The 18,409-nt window shown below is 56.8% G+C and overlaps 2 protein-coding genes across 3 annotated transcripts in view; both read right to left on the bottom strand.

Annotated features, from left to right (window-relative positions):
* The window catches only part of MROH1 (maestro heat like repeat family member 1), a 158,072-nt gene extending 152,713 nt beyond the window's left edge, over positions 1–5,359 (bottom strand). Inside the window, exon 1 of one of the 2 annotated variants that reach the window (XM_033419956.2) lies at positions 5,220–5,359. In XM_033419956.2, the coding sequence (XP_033275847.1) occupies positions 5,220–5,250 (31 nt within the window). In that variant the 5' untranslated portion in view covers positions 5,251–5,359. Of the gene's footprint in view, positions 1–4,567; positions 4,637–5,219 lie in introns of those variants that run through there. The other variant, XM_033419962.2, reaches the window with a different exon arrangement.
* Positions 5,360–12,331: 6,972 nt separating this feature from the next.
* On the bottom strand, positions 12,332–15,249 carry HGH1 (HGH1 homolog). Its single transcript, XM_004265387.3, has 6 exons — positions 14,526–15,249; positions 14,353–14,453; positions 14,156–14,254; positions 13,863–13,954; positions 13,652–13,774; positions 12,332–13,566 (listed from the first exon to the last, which is right to left on the bottom strand). The coding sequence occupies exons 1-6, from the start codon at positions 15,149–15,151 to the stop codon at positions 13,387–13,389; spliced, it is 1,221 nt and encodes a 406-aa protein (XP_004265435.1). The 5' UTR covers positions 15,152–15,249; the 3' UTR covers positions 12,332–13,386.
* Between the last annotated feature and the right edge of the window lie 3,160 nt (positions 15,250–18,409).

Here is an 18,409-nt window from a genome sequence, read left to right as displayed (position 1 = left end):
TAAAGCAACTGTATTTCCATATACTAACAATAAACAAAAATTGAAAAAGCCACACCATTTGCCACTGAGCAAAAATTATATGAAATATTTGGGGATAAATTTGACAAAAGGTGGACCTGGTGAGAGATAGTAAAGAAAACTTAAATAAATGGAGAGAAATACGGTACAAGGATATCAACTTTTTACAAATGCATCTACGGATTGAAGGCATTCCCAATCAAAATCCCAGAATGTTTTTTGTAGAAATTGACAGACTGATTCTAAACTCATATGGAAATGCAAAGGACCTAGAATAGCCAAGACAACTCTGAAAAAAAGCAAACCAAAACTAAACTGGAGAACTTACACTACCTGACTTCAGGACTTATATGTCCAGTTTTCAACAAAGGTACAAAGGCAACTGAGTGGAGAAGAGATAGTCTTTCAACAAACAGTACTGAACTGGACACCCACATACAATAAGTAAACTCCAATCTATACCTCACACCACACACAAAAACTCCAAATGACCCACAGACCTAAATGTGAAACTTAAAACTATAAAACTTCTGGAAAGAAACATAGAAGAAAATATCCATGACTGACACCAAAAGCAAAATCTATAAAAGAAAAACTTGATAAACTGACATCTGTCCAAGCACTGCTCTTTGAATATGCTGCTAAGGGAGTGGCAACTGAACGAGTGAACACCTCTAAGGCCACCACTCAGTGACAGACAGGCCATGATCAACGTCAGCGCCCCCCCCACCCTCCTCACTCCACCCCCACACTGCACATCAGACAGCAGATGCCCTGCTCCTTCTCTGAGAGCTGATCCCTGGCGGCCGCCTCACCTAACCCTGCCTTTGGCCACTTCCTCCACGCTGAGTGCTGGCCTTTGTCAAACGCAGGTCACATCACGTCACACCGCTTCTCACTGATCTTCACTGTTGCCCACAGAATCAAACCAACACCTTCAACGAGGGCTGTCGCAACCTAGACCCAAGCCCCTCTCTGCTTCTCTCTCGCCCCTCACGCTGCAGGCGTCCAGCACCTGAACGCCCTGGGCCAGGGCTTCGGCTCTCGCACCTCTGCTTCTGTTGGTCCCTACAAGTACCCTGCCCCGCCCTGCCCCCTCCACCCCGGGAAACCCACTCATTCCTCAAGGGCCAGTCCCTTAGCGCACCCCTCCAGCGGGTGACCCAGTGTTCCTGCGGCCCTGGCTCCTACGGGGACTGTGGCATCAGTTCCAAACAGTGACAGTTGTGCGTGCCAGTCCACTCCAGCGCACTGTGAGTGGGGAGAAAAGTTGTGGTTTATATCCTGAATATGCACGCAATTTCAAAAAACAAACAAAAGCTGTTCATTGAAGGAAAAGACCCAAAATCCTCCCATAAGACTCTATATTATACAACTGTCAATTTTCCTTCATCTACAAATATGTGAGTCGGGCTACTGGAGGGTACTTGATAAAATGGTTCCAAAGTTCATATGGAAGAATCAACAGACAAAAGTAGCCAACTAAATTCTGAAAAGTATGTGAACAGGATTTGTCCTATGTTATGTTAAAACGTATTAAAAGGCTACCGTAATTAAAACTATGCTATTGTTCTAAGAAGAGGTGAACAGATCAACAGGACTGTACAGAAAGTCCAGAAATAAACACCAATAAGGAAGAAAAGGAGGATTTTAAATAATGAAGACAGATTAGCCAATAGTGTTGGAACAGCTAGTTAGGCACTTAGGGAAAAAAATTAGTCTTCCCTACATCTTTCCTTACCCCAAAATAAATGCTAGATGGATATAAGTGTTACATGTAAAAATGAAATGTAAGTCCTAAGTAGAAAATACAAGTACACATTTTAGAGTCTTGGAGTAGGAAAGGACTTTCTAAGCCAGACACAAAAACCCACACACCTTGATGAATGTTGTTCAGTTGGACTATATAAAATTTTTTAATTTCTGAAAGTCAAAAACACACATAAATTGAAGACCACATCCATACACATACACCTAAGCCCACAACCCCACACTCTCACAACTCACCCCATCCTCAGTGGAGCATAAAGTAACTAAAAGACAAAGCAGGTCCAACCGTTCATAACCGTTCATAATCAAGAGGCGAATCTGTCTCCTACTACATGCAAAGGAGCCCATCCGCACCAACAAGACGAACAAGAAGGAGGGCGGCATGCAGACGGCCAGTCCAGGACTGCGCTCTGCCCGCGTCACGAGTGAGCCGCTGGGAGTGAGGCCTGCACACAGCTGCGCTCTGCCAGCACCAGATGTTGTCAGTGCTGTGGCCACCACACAGGTGCGGACAACCAGCAGAGCCTGTGGAGTGTCCCCCACAAGCCCAAATGGTCGCGCTGCGTGATGGGATCATCCACCTCTCGACATCCGTCTACAGAAGCCCTCCCGTGAGTGCAGATGTTAGAAAACACACGTGTCAATCAGGGATCTGGTTAGACTTTTTAAAAAACAAGCACTGGAAAAAGGTGGTTGTCAAGTAAGTATAAACTACCTGGCTGGTGGAAGAGCCGGGCTTGACCGGTTTTGTAAGTTTCCACCTGCTGCCCCTGCCCCAGGCCAGGAGGTCTGTGGAGCAGACAGACCTGTGAGCACAGAGCTGACGGCAAATCGAGGTGAACACGCTGCAGGGGAAGGGGGTTCAGAGGCGGGGATGGGTCTGGGAGGCTCCCTGCGTCCCACAGGATGCACTGAAGGGCACCATCTCCTTTAATCTGCACGGCCAAGCAGGTCTGCAAGGCATGTGCTGTCAGCAGCTGGTCAGCGATGGGGCGGGACTTCCGCCGGGACTGGCTCCTGCACTGCCCTCCTCCACACCTGCCCAGATGCTCCCAGCACAGGGCACGGAGCAGGGCCAACAGGGTCCTCCTTCCCACGCTGGACACGCTGTGGGTGAGCACGGAAGCAGCTCCCTCCTCCCTCTCCCACCCCTCCTCCTCGCTCACCTGTACTCAGCATTCATTCAATGGCATTTAGTAATGCCCACTAGGTGCTGCCCCCACCCACAGAGCCCCTGGCCTGAAAGATGCCCACTTGTATTATGGCTGCCACATGAACTGGCACACGCTAACAGAGGTGCTGGGCCAATTTTGCTGAGCCGGAGAGGGGTCAGAAGTGGGTGTGGGAGGCCAAGGAGGCCACACACAGCCCAGCCCAGAGGCAGCCAGGAGCTGGTCTGGAGGGTAGGTGTGTGAGGGGAGACTGGGAAGTCAGGAGGCCCTGGGGGGTCGCAGGAACTCCCCACCCCCACCCACGCACAAGGCCCAGGGTCTTCCCCTCTTAGCACAGGAGCTAGAGAAGGAATCAGCTTCCAGAGTCACCGACAAGAACCTGGGCAGATGACCCAGGAAGCACAGTCCTTTGAGAACACCGTTTCTCAACATAAGCCATGCCAAGCGGTGTCCCCCCAGAACTGGGTGGCCCTCCAGCTCAGTGGAGAAAGCACGTTTCTCAAGACGTCCAGCAGCCAACATTCCTTGAGCACCGAGCAGGAGCCTTCCCGGGGCCCTACCTCGAGAAGATCAAGTAACTCAGCTCCACGAAGGGGCTCATGAGATCTGGGGCTGCTGATCACAGACAAGCAGCGAGCCGGCTGTCCACCTGGGCCTCGGTGGACCCTGGTCCGAACTAAGCACAGACACCTGCTTCCAGGCACAGGCGGCAGCTGTGAAGGTGAGGGAGCCGGCAAGCAGCCACGGGCTCCACCTCTGATCCCCTGAGGGCCCTCAGCAGGCAGCAAACAGCCCTGGAGGAGTGAGAAACAGCAAGAGCAGGTCCAAACAATCCACCGCAGCGTGGACGTCGGTTTCAAGGTAACCAAGACAGCTCAACTCCAGGTGATCCTATTCTGACACCAAAGAGAGACGAGAGACACGTGCTTGCGTGAGCCATGATGGCCGAAGACCCTGCTGACAACAGCATCCCCAGGCCCTTTGGCTGCCAGGACCACAGGGGCAACCACGTCACAATCATGCCACCACTCAAGTGTCCCACACTGATGATTCCCGCATGGGTCTCCTGGGGCCCAGCGCCTGCTGGCCTTCTCCATCTGGACCACCATCGCCACGCGCACTCAACGGCTCTAACACCATCGTCACCCCGACTTCTCCCCGACCCCCACCTCACCTGCCTCTTTTCCTGTGTCATCGTGCACTCAGCTACGTGGGTCAGAGGTCAGCATCACCCCCTCCTGTTCCTCTATCTCCCTTCCCACACCCTACAGTGACTCACTGACCACCTTCTTCCCCACCTCTACCACCATCCCTTTCCAGGGTGGTCCCCTCAGCCAGCCTCCACCCCAACCCCACCTGCCCCTCGCACCAGGCAGCCGCTCCCGCTTACATCCCCACACCCGCCCCCTCTGCCCCCCGCACCCCTTTGTGCCTCACTGCCCTTGAGCTTACCAGTCAGCCCCGCCCCCACCCCGGCTGGGCCGGCAAGGGGGAACCTCAGGCCCTAGCTGTGCTGGCGCTCCAGGAAAACCAGAACCCAAACTTGGGCCTAAGGGCCCAGGGGCTGACTGGGAGCCAGCCCTGGCCTAGCACCACGGAGCTCTCACCTGGATTGAGAGCGGGACTTCCTGCAGCCCTCCAGCTTCACGCCTACCTTACATGACCAGTAATCCTCAGGACTGTGGACAAAGTACCTCCCTGCTCTACAGTCAAAGACAAAATGGAACGAATACAACGGCCCCTGCGCGTTGGGACTCTCGGGTTTAGGCTTAGCTTCCCATAGGGAGGACCCCGTTTTGCCCCCGGGGAAGCAAGGGCGTGAACCACACGCCTCCGGAGTGACAGGCGCTAGGACTGGGGACCGAGCGCCCCCCAGGGAGGAGACGGGCACAGAGACCAGGTACTCCGAGTCCCACCCTGGGAGGGGACGGGCATGGGGGCCGGGCTCCCCATGCCGTTGCGACGAAGAATGTGAGCGGCTCGGCTCCCAGGGCGCTCTTCCGGGTTGTGACGCGGCAAATGCGGCTCCGCGCGCAGCTGGGCGCACCTGAGCCCGGGGAAGGGGGTGGGCTCGGCCCCGCGACGCCCGGGACCCTTTCCGCGCTCGCCCGGTGACCTTGGAGAGGCGCCTCCTGACTCGGTTTCCCGCGGCGGCCTGGCCAAGGGGGCGGCCCGAGAGTCCGCAGCCCAGGCTTCCCCGAGGGGCGCCTCGCCGAGTTACCGCCGCCAGCCCCGATCCCGGGCCCCGACCCCGTTTACCTGAGGAGCCGCGGCAGCCGCAGCCCGGCATCCGCCCTCCCGCCTGCCGCTGACCGGAGTGGGCGGGGCCACGCGGCGAGGCCACCGCCCCCCCAGCCAACCGTGGCCCGGCGCGCGGCAGCCCGGCCCCGCCCCCAAGCGATCTCTGCGCTCACTGGTCGGAGGTGCGTCCCTCTCGCCCTCTCCACCCGGTCCCCCGAACCCCAGAGAGTGCGAGTGCGCAAACTCCGCCTCGCGCTCGGCCCCGCCCCCGGCCGCCCCGTGACCGCCACACCTGACTGTTGGGCGCCAGTAGGGCAGCCCTGTCGGCCTCAAGGCGTGCGGCCGGCCACTGCGCAGGCGCAGGACGCGGCTCCCTTCCCACTCTGCCGTGTCCTCGTACGACATTTACACCGCGATGATCCCGGCACACAGACACCGCCCCACATACCGGGAGAGGCATCGGCGACGCCGGCTCGGCGCGTCAGTGCGCCCAAAGCCGGTCCTCTAACAAGCACATACCTGTCCAGGTACGCACGCCAGGTGGGCCTGACCGGGACACACACAGGCACTGTCATGCCCTATATCTCTCACACATGCACACACACTGAACACCCAACCAACACCCGAGAGACCCAGGGCCGAGGAACCCTCCGCAAAAAGGTACATACACGCAAACTGGAGGCACACGTCCAGTATGCCAACAGACCGTGGGAATCAAGATGAGCAGCCATAGGGCTTCCCTGGTGGCGCAGTGGTTGAGAGTCCGCCTGCCGATGCAGGGGACATGGGTTCATACCCCGGTCTGGGAAGATCCCACATGCCGCGGAGCGGGCCATGGCCGCTGAGCCTGCGCGTCCGGAGCCTGTGCTACGCAACGGGAGAGGCCATGACAATGAGAGGCCCGCGTACCGCAAAAAAAAAAAAAAAAGATGAGCAGGCATCAATGAAACTCCTAGGGACTTCCCCGGTGGCCCAATGGTTAAGAACCCACCTGTCAATGCAGGAGACACGGGTTCCGGGTTTCAGCCCTGATCCGGGAAGATCCCACATGCAGCGGAGCAACTAAGCCCGTGCACCACAACTACTGAGCCTGCGCCCCAGAGCCCGCGAGCCACAACTACTGAGCCCGCAAGCTGCAACTACTGAAACCAAGCACCTAGAGCCCATGCTCCGCAACAAAGAGAAGCCACCACAATGAGAAGCCTGCGCACCACAACCAAGAGTAGCCCTCGCTCCCACAACTAGAGAAAAGCCCAGGCCCAGCAACAAAGACCCAGCGCAGCCAAAAATAAATAAATTAAATAAATAAATAAATTTATTTATTTATTTTAAAAAATAAAACTCCTAGAAGAGAACATAGGCAAAACATTCTCTGACATAAATCGTACCAATGTTTTCTTAGGTCAGTCTTCCAAGGCAATAAAAGTAAAAGCAGGGCTTCCCTGGTGGCTCAGTGGTTGAGAGTCCGCCTGCTGATGCAGGGGACACGGGTTCGTGTCCCGGTCCGGGAGGATCCCACGTGCCGCAAAGCGGCTGGGCCCGTGAGCCATGGCCGCTGAGCCTATGCGTCTGGAGCCTGTGCTCCGCAACGGGAGAGGCCATGACAGTGAGAGGCCCGCGTACCACAAAAAAAAAAAAAAAAAAAAGTAAAAGCAAAAATAAATAAATGGGACCTAATCAAACTTAAAAGCTTTTGCACGGCAAAGGAAACCATACACAAAACAAAAAGACATCCTATGGAATGGCAGAAAATATTTGCAAATGATGCGACCAACAACGGCTTTATTTCCAAAACATACAAACAGCTCATAGAAATCAATAAAAAAAAAAAACCCAATCGAAAAATGCACAGAAAGGACATCCCTGGTGGCGCAGTGGTTAAGAATCTGCCTGCCAATGCAGGGGACATGGGTTTGAGCCCTGGTCCGGGAAGATGCCACATGCTGCGGAGCAACTAAGCCCGTGCACCACAACTACTGAGGCTGTGCTCCAGAGTCCGCAAGCCACAACTACTGAGCCCATGTGCCACAACTACTGAAGCCAGCATGCCTAGAGCCCATGCTCTGCAATAAGAGAAGCCACTGCAATGAGAAGCCTGCACACCACAACGAAGAGTAGCCCTGGCTCACCACAACTAGAGAAAGCCTGCAGGCAGCAACGAAGACCCAACTCAGTCAAAAGTAAAATAAATAAAATAAATACACTTATTTTTTTTTAATGCACAGAAGACGTTTCTCCAAAGACATACAGATGGCCAATAGGCACATGAAAAGATGCTCAACATTGCTAATTATTAGAGAAATGCAAATCAAAACTGACACCAGTCAGAATGGCCATCATTAAAAAGTCTACAAATAACAAATGCTGGAGAGGGTGTGGAGAAAAGGGAACCCTCCTGCACTGTTGGTGTGAATGTGAAGTGGTGCAGCCACTATGGCAAACAGTATGGGGGTTCCTCAAAAAACCCAAAATAGAGTTGCCATATGAGCCAGCAATCCCACTCTTGGGCATATATCTGGAGTAAACTATAAGTTGAAAAGATACATGCACCTCAGTGTTAATAGCAGCACTATTTACAACAGCCAAGACATGGAAGCATCCTAAGTGTCCACTGACAGATGAATGGATAAAGAAGATGTGGCACATATATACAATGGAATACTATTCAACCATAAAAAAGGATGAAATAATGGCATTTGCAGGGACATGGATGGACCTAGAGATTATCATGCTAAGTGAAGTAAGTCAGAAAGAGAAAGACAAATATAACGTTACCCTCCCCTTGAAATACCTGGCGCAGCTTCTCTTTTCCTAACCCCCAGGTCAGTAGCAAACCAGTTAGTTTGCCCATATTTTCTATACTCCAGGCAGTTTGCTAGACAAGGGTTGTGGGTGAGCAACGGAATATCAAACACCAGCCTTGTTCTCAAGCAGCTCACAGTCCAACAGGGATGACAAAATGTGTCGCAGCAGTTCAATTCTAAGCATTCTAAGGCTTTCCCTGCAGTGGGAGTACCCTGTGGACCGTGGATCCCGGTGGAGACAAGTCCAGTCCCCAGCCACTGCCAGGACGGCAGCTCCCAGCCACTGTGCCATCCAGCTCACAGAAGAGAGACTACGACTTGGGCCTCAGTTGTGTCGTCTGGAAAGGGGGCATCGCTTGGTGTTACTCAGATTTGAAATCCTGGGTGTGAACTGCCTACCACAGGACAGGCACGTCGGGTGCGGTCTGTGCACAGGAGCAGGACTCTGGGAGCTGGTAGTTGCCCCTTAGAACAGCACCTGGCTCACAGCAGGCACTTAGGAAACATTGGCTCCCCATGGTAAAGGCACTCACAGAAGACTCCAGGGGCCAGGAGAAGGGAGGGACCATGCTGGCGCATCTCTCCTGGAGCTGGGGTTTGAGGTGGACCCAGGCGGGGGCGAGGGTTACTTGCTTGCTTGGGAATGTGTCATCAAGTGTGTATACAGCTCTGGGGGAAAGGCCTCTGCAGCAGGTCTTGGCCTGAGCAGAAGCTTCCAGGCCTGAGCAGAGGAAGGCTGGGTGGCTTTGGGAATTCTCTGGCTGGCCAGTGGTTTTTTTGTTTATTTGTTTTTGTTTTTTGGCTGCGTTGGGTCTTCAGTGTTGCACGTGGGCTTCCTCTAGTTGCGGCGAGCAGGGACTACTCTTCGTTGCAGTGCGTGGGCTTCTCATTGCAGTGGCTTCTCTAATTGGGGAACAGACTCTAGGCGCGTGGGCTTCAGTAGTGGTGGTTCGTGGGCTCTAGAACACAGGCTCAGTAGTTATGGCGCACGGGCTTAGTTGCTCCGTGGCATGTGAGATCTTCCTGGACCAGAGATTGAACCGGGGTCCCCTGCATTGGCAGGCGGATTCTTAACCACTGTGCCACCAGGGAAGTCCCCAGGCCAGTGGATGTGACTTGGCACTTTCACTGCCAAAGGCCTGGATTCAATCCCTGGTCAGGGAAATAAGATCCTGCAAGCCTCACAGCACTGTCCAAAAAACGCCTCTTTTGGCCCTTGGGGTTCTCACCCCAGAGAATGGGCCTCACGCAGGGCAGGGCTGGTTCCAGCAAGATGTTCTTCGGGCAAGCAAGTCCTGGGGGATAGGACACCCCCTTCGAGGGTGCACTGCAGGTGCAGCTACAGAACCTTCCATTCCAGAATCTGCCCCCGCTATCCCAGAGCCTGCCTTCCCCGTGCCAGTCTATGGTTGTGCAGCTGTGTTAGCCTCCCACCCCGAGTTCTCAGTCCTGGTCCCTCCCGTGTCTCTGCCCCAGTCCCAGGAAGACTTCAGAAACTTGGCTGCAGCCTTGAGGGGGCGCAGGTCCCAGCTGGCCTCCTGCAGCCCCATCACCCCTGTCCCGCTAACAGGTCAGGCCTCAGTCACGCCTCCCGTCCCCCATCCCCACGGCCCTGCGGTGAGCTGGATGGCCCCAACCCCTTCCGCAGTGCCCTGACCTCCGGAAGGTCAGACCAGACCTTCATGGACCAGAGAGCCTTCATGGAGCAGGTATGCGAATGCAGGGACAACAGCTACCTGCCTTCCTCCAAGAAGATCGGCTCTGGGGCCTTCTCCAAAGTCTACCTGGCCTATGCCACGCAGGAGCGCACACAGCACAACTCCAAGCTGGCCTCTGACCTGCGGGGTACGTGCCACACCACAGAGAGGCAGGCCACCTCCTCCCCATGGGGTGGGGGATCCGTGGTTCACCCTCCAGCCCAGCCCTGAGGCCCCTGTCCTAACCCCACTCAGGCACTTTCCAGGTGCTCTGGCCCCCTCCTGGTCCTGCATCCTCCCTGAAGGCCAAGGCTCGGGCAGGCTGATCACTCCCAGTTCCTGGACCCCTTGAACACATAAGTGCCTGGGACAGGAGTGAGCAGGAGACCAGAGCTGCCCCCCAAGGACGCTGCTCACCGAGCCTTGCCCCGGCCAAGTTCAGCAACATGCACAAAGGCCACAGGGCCTGTTCTGCCACATCCCGCCCCCGAGGGGCTCTGGTCTTCGCACAGTGGCCACCCTCCACTCCCGCAGGTGGCCATCAAGATCGTCTCCACCGCTGAGGCCTCTGTGGAGTTCTCCTGCAAGTTCCTGCCCTGTGAGATCTCGTCACTCAGTGCTACCTACAAGCACCTGAACGTGGTGGGCAGAGACCCCAAGACATCCTGGTCCCCTCCTGCCCAGCCCAGGCCTGCCGCCTTCCCCTCCTGGGACCCTTACGCTCGAGCCCAGCCCCATCCTGAGACCCCAATCCAGTGCACCTGACGGCCCCTCCTCAGGGTGATGGCAGGCGGGCGGGATCCAGTAGGTGCAGCTCTACAAGACCTACCGGAACAGCTGGCGTGCCTACTTGGTGCTGGAGCCAGCGGCCCGTGGTGACCTGCCGGAGCACATCAATGCCGTGTCCGACGACTGCCGCTGCCCGGGGCTGGAGCAGGGGGCCCACAGGCTGTGCCGGCAGCTAGCCAGTGCTGCGGCGCACTGCCCCAACTCAGGCATGGCAGTTGAGGGCGCCGCCCAGCCCACCCGCCCACCGCATGGAGAGAGCCGCCTGAGCTCAGGCCCAGCCTCACCTCCGCTTCCCCATGCAGGGACCTAAAGTGTGAGAACATCCTGCTAGATGACCGAGGCTTCCTAAAGCTAAGCGGTGAGCCTGCGGCCCAGCCCGCAACCCTGCCCCCAGCCTGCGCCAACTGACTGAGGTCTTCGACTTCTGAGGGCCACACATTCCCCACTCTCGCCCCAGCCAGGCACCCAGTGTCTACACTGGCTTGCTCCAAACTTCTGACCCCAGCCTGCCTTGTCCTTCAATCCCCCTAGGAGGCCTACACCCCACCCTCGCCCAGAGCCACACTTGCAGTCACCCCACACACCCCATGCCCACCACAGGAGCCCACTTACACCCCGCCCCCCCCCCGCCCTCCCTGTATGCCCCCTGCAGACTTCGGCTTTGCCAATCCGTAGGGGCTTAAGAACTCGCGGCTGAGCAGCTTCTGCGGCTCTGTGGCCTACACAGCCCTGGAGGTCCTCACAAGCAAGTACAGCGGGGAGCAGGCTGACCCGTGGAGCCGGGGAGCGCCACCTCACAGGCTCCAGGACCCCTAGGGAGAGGAGGGGAGGGGAGGGGGCACGCCCTGGGAAGCCCACGCCCCCAGAGGTGTCATCCTCTACGCCATGGTGACCGGGAACCTGCCCTTCAAGGAGCGCCAGCCCCACCGCATGCGGTACCTGATGCGCCAGGGCCCCACCTTACGGCCAGGCCTGTCCCCAGGTGAGCGCCTCCACCCTGTGTCCCTCCCAGGTCCCAGCCCGCACCCAGGTGGGCGGCAAGAGAGAGCTGGGTCCAGAGAGGTGGAAATGTGTTGGTGGCCCCGCTAAGCCTGAACCCTGCGCTAGCCCAGGGCAGGGCGCCTCACCTCTCTCTGCCTGTCTCCCCACGTGTGAAACACGGACACCCTACGGCCGTTTGGGAAGACTGAACGGGATGACATCTCCAAGCTGCCAGCATTGTTGGCCGTGATGGCTGCGGGCTGGGGCGCGAGAGGGCAGTGGCACCTGTAGGCCGCATCCTTGAGCCCTCACCCGCAGAGTGCCAAGACCTGATCCGAGGCCTGCGCCAGCTGCGCCCGCGAGCGCGCCTGGGCCTGCAGCAGGTGGCCGCGCAGCACGGGAGGCTGCCCGCCGCACATACGCTCTTCCGCACCGTGCTCAGCGGCGTCACACCAGGTGCTGCATGCCCACCAGTGTGGGCAGGTGGGCGGCTCCTCAGCGCCCCACCTGACCCTCCCACTCCGGTCAGTTGCAAAGAAGCCCGAGGAGTCTGAGCTCCCAACGTCCCCGGACAACGTGGAGCCCAGCGCGGACTCAGATCCCCCAAGGCCGCTCCTGCACCTGCGGCGACCCCAGCAACAGTGCACCCCCCTTGAGAGTGCCTCTGGTCCGCCGCCCGAGCCCACGGAGTCTCCCCCGGGACGAGGTGCGACCCTGCCGGGCTGGGACTCTGGAGCACGGAGACAGCCAGTCGCGCGGTGAGCCCCTCCAGGCGTCCGCTGTCGCCACGCTCCATGTCTGCCATCCGGACCGTGCCTGGACGCTACTTGGTTAACTGAGGGCGGGCGGGACGGTGGGGGCAAGGCCAAACAGAGCGTTTATTCTGTGGAGCCAACGGTGTGGACTTCTCAACGCGGGAAGAGGGCCGCGGGCCTTGGGGCATCTGGAAAACAGTCCACACACCTCCAGGCCAGAGCTTTCACTTATCTGGGGGGAGGGAGGGAAGAGAGAGGGGACCGCAGAGGAGGGCGGCACCCGGCACCCATGAAGAAACCAGCCTTGATGGGCGCGCCAGGGGACGGTCTCCAGCTTTGGAGGGTGGTCAGGGGAAAGACGAGCCCAGGGCAAGGTTGCAGGCACATCAGGGAGGCTCTCAGCTCGGCAGGCAAGGGGCTCTGGGGAGCTGAGGCTCAGGCAGGCTGACCAGCGAGAGGGCCTAGCTAGTGGGGGAGAGCGAGGGCATCAGCTCAGTCCAGGACTGGGAAATAGGACTTGAGGAGCTTGCAAAGAGCGGCGGGCAGGTTTGGGCACAGGTCAAGTGGAAAGGTGGGGAGCATGAAGGGGAGGCAACGCCCAGCAAGTGCTCCGAGGACAGGCCACAGGGGTGCAGCCCTGGCTAGACCCCACGACAGGCTGTGGCTGGTGAAAACCTCAACAGGTGAGCCCTTTGAGGCTGGGTCTCAGGCAGGGCCCCAGGATGGAGGGGCCTGGGGTGGGACTGGTACCAAGGGGCACTGCAAGCACCTGGGTGCCCCCCTATGCCCAGACCCCCGTAGCACCGTTGGGACTGGGAAGCTCCAGCTAGCCCCTCGGGCTTGCAGTGTTTTTCTGTCCGGCCCTGCTGGCCATCCCCGTGGAGATACCTGAGCAAGTCACAGGGTTGGGCCAGCTCTGGCTGAACAGTCCTCCTCTGAGCAACCAGCCTTCTTGCTGGAGCCAACAGGGCACAGGGAGGCACCCTCAACCCTCAGCAAAGACCTGGAGCTTAAGAACAGCTCTGCTTCTCAGCAAGGCGCACCCTCAGAGCCAGGGGACCCAGAGGCCTGCGGGCGGCTGCACACAGACCCGGTCTGGGAGGCCTGGACGGATGGCGAGCAGAGGTGGGCCCAGGGCTGGCGGCAGGCTTCGCGGGCCTCAGGTGGGTGCAGCTCCCTCTGCGCGCGTCTCTGGGGCCACAGCTCCAGCTGCTGCCGCACCGCTCGCACTGCTCTGCTCCTGGCGGTCCTGCTGCTGCAGCTGTCGCTCAATATCCTCAGGTACTTGCACCTCCAGCAGGTTTTCCATGCCATGCTCTGGCTCATCCCCAATGAGGACCTGCCAGCAGGGCAGGCAGGGGAAGCAGGTGAGCAGCTGGCTGGCACACTGTGGACATCCACCACTCCCCCAACCCTGCACCCACCTGGATGAGTTTCTCACAAGTCACCCGCACGTCGGGCTCTGGCTCCCAGTTGTGCAGCTCGCGCAGGATCAAGTAGGCTCCCTGGTCCCTCACCTGCTTCCGACCAGGTGCCGTGGCCGTCAGCTGGGAGAGGGCAGAGATTATCCAGACATCAGTGTGCTAATATGTAAGTGTGGGGGGGTGACATTAATGTAGCAGCACTCCGGCTCACCAGCATGATGGCCTCAATGAGCATCTTGCGGATGTCGGCATCAGGATCTCGCTGCTTGTCTTGTGGCAGATATTGCAGGTCAACGGGCAGCCCTAGGAGTGAATTCACTGGGTCCCTATGCTGGCCCCTGGTCTGCTAGGCAAGACCCTGCCATTGTAAGGCCCATCTGTGTTCAGCAACTCCCTGCTAGAAGGTTTCAGAAGAGGCCCTGATCTGGACACTTCCTTCTGCCTTTCCCCCACTGGCTTCCCCTCCTGCCAGACCAACCCTGAGGCTCGACCCAAGCCACTCACGCTCCATCTCCTCCTCGGAGAAGTCCTCAGGCCCAGCCAGGGGCAGTAGCAAGTAGGGGAGAATGTCCACCTCAGGCCCAAGCAACCACTCATGGTGTCCTGGGGAGAAACAGGAATGGAGGCCAGTCCAGAGGGGCCCCAGGGTCCAGTCTATTCCTCCCACTCCCCGACACGGCAACTTCCTCACTACCACTCACGGTGCTCGAAGCAGCAGTTTCGCAGTGTCCCCACCACCCCGCCCCTGCGCACCGAGGAGTCCGGGTATTGGGTAAGGGGCAGCAGCCGCTGGACCACGCACCTGGAGGGAAAAACCACTCAGTGCCGTCCCTGCTCATTTCCACGCCCTCCCCGCGAGCGCCCTGGGCTTCACCTGTCGTGGTTCAGCAGGAAAGCGCGCGTCGCAGGACGCTGGCTGAGGTTGGAGAGCATCGGCCCCAAGTAGTGCAGGGGCGCGCGGGCGTTGTAGCCGGGAGTGCACAGCGCGAGCACCAGCCGCTCCAGGCCCGACTCCCCGGGCTCAGCGGCCGCCAGCGCCGCCATCAGCGCAGTACATGGCACCGGCTCGCGGCTGAGGTTAGCCAGCACGGCGGCCGCCTCCTCGGCCCAGGGCCACTGTGGGTCCAAAGCGCAGCCCAGCAGGCGGGCAGGTAGTCCGGGCTCGGCCGCCAGCAGCGGCTCGTGCAGGCCAGGGTCGGCGGCCAAATTGACTAGCGCGCGAGCGGCGTCTCGGGCCGGGGCGGGAGGAGGGGCCACCGCCAGCTCGACCAGAGCCCGCAGCAGTGCCGCCTGGCCGGCCAGCAGCGTGCGGCCGGGCCCCGAGCCGGTCAGCGCCAGCACATGCTGCGCCGCCGCCGCCTGCAGGTCAACCCGCGCCCCGAGCGCCAGGAAAGGCAGCAGCTTCGCCGCCTCCGCCTTCGGGCCGGCCTCCACTATCGGCGACCCTACGGAGGCGAGGCCACCGGCTGACCCACCCACGACCCCTTCGTCCTCCCGCATGCTTGTCGGCGTGCTCCGCTACGCAAGCTCAGCTTTGCGAAGCGCCTACAGGTGGGCAGCGGCCCCGCCCACCAGGGTACCGGAAGCCCCGGTGACCAATCCGAGGCTATCGACTCTGCGCAAGGGGCGGGACCGGCGCGCGGAGGCGGGGCCACGCCGAGGCCCGGGGGATTGTGGGATTGGTTGCCGGCCAGAAGCCGGGGGCTTCGGGCTCTGCGCGGTGGTGGGGGTCGTGCAGGGACAAGCTTTGGGCCCCGGCACGGCACCGTCCCTTGGGGGTCCTGCCAGCCGCTGATAGCAGACCGATTACATTCCCTCTTCCTTCATGATTGGCAAACATCCGTCTTCGCGGGAAGAAAAGCAGGATCAATTACAGTGATTGCCTTTCTAGTGTATCCCTGGCATACTCTCCGTTTGATCGTGATATATTTTCGGTTTTATATATGGTTGTATTCAGTTTAAGAAAAAAAAATATTTTTTTTAATTTTTGGCTGTGTTGGGTCTTTGTTGCTGCATGCGGGCTCTCTCTAGCTGCGGCGAGCGGGGGCTACTCTTCGTTCCGGTGCGCGGGCTTCTCATTGCGATGGCTCCTCCGTCCCGGTGCGCGGGCTCTAGGCGCGCGGGCTCAGTAGTTGTGGCGCATGGGCTTAGTTGCATCTGCGGCATGGGGGAATCTTCCCGGACCAGGGCTCGAACCCGTGTCCCTTTCATTGGCACGCGGCTTCTTAACCCCTGCGCCACCACGGAAGACCTTATTGGTCTTGTTAAAGAACCACCTTTTGGATTCATTTCTTTATTGTTTTCTTTTTCAAGTTTATTGATTTCTACTTTGACCTTACTGTTTCCTTTCTTCTGCTTACTTTGAGTTTAATTTGCTGTTCTTTTTCTAGTTTCTTAAGGTAGAAGCTGAGGTCATTAATTTGAAACCTTTCTTCTTTTCTAATATAGGGGTTTCCCCACAATTATTACCTGACTCATGGGTTATTTGTTATGTGCTTTACTTTTACATAGGTTATAAGCCTCTTAATAGATATTATTTTTGTTTCACACTAAGGGCTAGGACGAAGCCTCTAGGGGCAGTGATGCCCAGAAGAGCCACTTACAGGGGAAAATATGGCCCTGAAGTCAGGAGGTCATAACGTCCAAGAGCCGGGACTTGCCCCGCCTGAGACCCATAGCCTCAATCCCAATCTAAACTTTCCTGAAAGTCCCATGGAAATTGAGGAAGAGGATGGATGAGTCCAAGGACGTGCCACCTCTCCAAGGCAACCACATGCTCGGGACACACAGATCCCAGCCAGGCCATAAGAGTTGAAAATTCCTCAAGGTATGGAATTAGAATATTGTGGATAACCTAGGTAAATGATGCCCTCTGGTGGGTACTTTTGACTGAGACAGAAATGTGCACCTTCAGGGCCCACTTGCGTGAGCAGGGGACTAATGAGCAGGCCCGTGATTTGACTGCGTCAAGGATGTGTTTACAGTAATCAGCAGCTAGGGAGCCTTAAATATGCCCACGGTGAATTAAAAGATCCAAAGTGTTTGGAAGTGATTTCAAAGTTAAAGGTACGAGAACTGTACAAAGAACCCCCATATAGCCTTGACCCAGAGACCTCAAATTCCCAGGTCACCCCTGTAATGACCTTTGTCTCACCTCTTGTGTCCAGGTGGGAACAGCTCTTCATGCCCTTGACACAGACCACCGGCCAGCTATTGTGGAGCACGTTCCTCGATTTGTATTTGTCTGGTTGGCTCCTGATTAGATTCAGGTTGTACATTTCTGGCAGGAATGCTCTGGAGGAAATCCTGGGTTCTTTTCATCCTGTCCAATCAGGTGGCACAACGTCAGTGTGTCTCAGCGCGGGAGAGGCTTATTTTGATTACTTAATTATGATGGAGTGGCCCAAGCTTCTTCCCTGTCAGGTTACTCTTTTTCTTCTTGTATTTAATAAGTATTTTATGGGGGAATACTTTGAGGCTATGTAAACACTCCGTTCCTCATCCACTCTTCACTCCCTCGTTTTTGCATGTATTGTTTTTTTTCTCTGAATTAGTTATTACTGTGATGGTTTCCAAATGGCTATTTTCTAATTTTATCATTTATTGTAGGGAAAAAAGCTTTCTCTTTACCTATCTATGTCAATGAAGTCTCATGGATCCCTAGTTTATTCAAAGAAATATAATACTTTGCTGTCATTATTTTGATCCTCAGTTTGGCCAGTGGAAGCCCCTTTAAGGAGGCTCCTGTGTGTTTTTATTTATTTATTTTTAAAATTTATTTATTTATTTATTTTTGGCTGTGTTGGGTCTTCGTTGCTGTGCGTGGGTTTTCTCTAGTTGCGGCGAGCAGGGGCTACTCTTGGTTGCGATGTGCGGCCTTCTCATTGCGGTGGCTTCTCGTTGCGGAGCACAGGCTCTAGGCATGCAGGCTTCAGTAGTTGTGGCATGTGGGCTCAGTAGTTGTGGCGAGCTCTAGAGCTCAGGCTCAGTAGTTGTGGCGTACGGGCTTAGTGGCTCCGTGGCATGTGGGATCTTCCCGGACCAGGGCTGGAACCTGTGTCCCTTGTATTGGCAGGCAGATTTTTAACCACTGTGCCACCAGGGAAGCCCTTCTCTGTTTTGTTTTTTTTTTTAAATTTTTAAATTTTGTTTCATTTTTATTTATTTATTTTTGGCTGCGTTGGGTCTTTGTTGCTGTGCGTGGGCTTTCTCTAGTTGTGGCGAGCGGGGGCTACTCTTTGTTGTGGTGCGTGGGTTTCTCATTGCGGTGGCTTCTCTTGTGGAGCATGGGCTCTAGGCACGCGGGCTTCGGTAGTTGTGGCACGTGGGCTCAGTAGTTGTGGCTTGTGGGCTCTAGAGTGCAGGCTCAGTAGTTGTGGTGCACAGGCTTAGCTGCAATGCGGCATGTGGGATCTTCCCGGACCAGGGCTCAAACCCGTGTCCCCTGCATTGGCAGGCGGATTCTTAACCTCTGTGCCACCAGGGAAGTCCCTTCTGCGTGTTTTTTAAAATAGCTTTATTTGAAACCAAACAGGACCCTGCAGGGCCTTCCTGGGGAGAGACACCCGCCACGTCCCACCACCTCTTGTTTGTAGAGGAGCTTTAGCCTCCTAGGCCGTCCCTGAGTTCCAAAGAGCGAATTGAATCAGAGAAGTGGGAAAACGTAGCAAAAAAGAGAGAGCAGTCTAGACAAAGTAATAATAGTTTAGCCATAAAACAAAGTCAAGGACCTTTAGTTGTACTTGAAGGCTACAGATA

This window comes from Orcinus orca, chromosome 17 (genome assembly GCF_937001465.1).
Source record: "Orcinus orca chromosome 17, mOrcOrc1.1, whole genome shotgun sequence".
Taxonomy (NCBI): domain Eukaryota; kingdom Metazoa; phylum Chordata; class Mammalia; order Artiodactyla; family Delphinidae; genus Orcinus; species Orcinus orca.
This window is presented reverse-complemented; position numbering and strand designations above follow the sequence as displayed.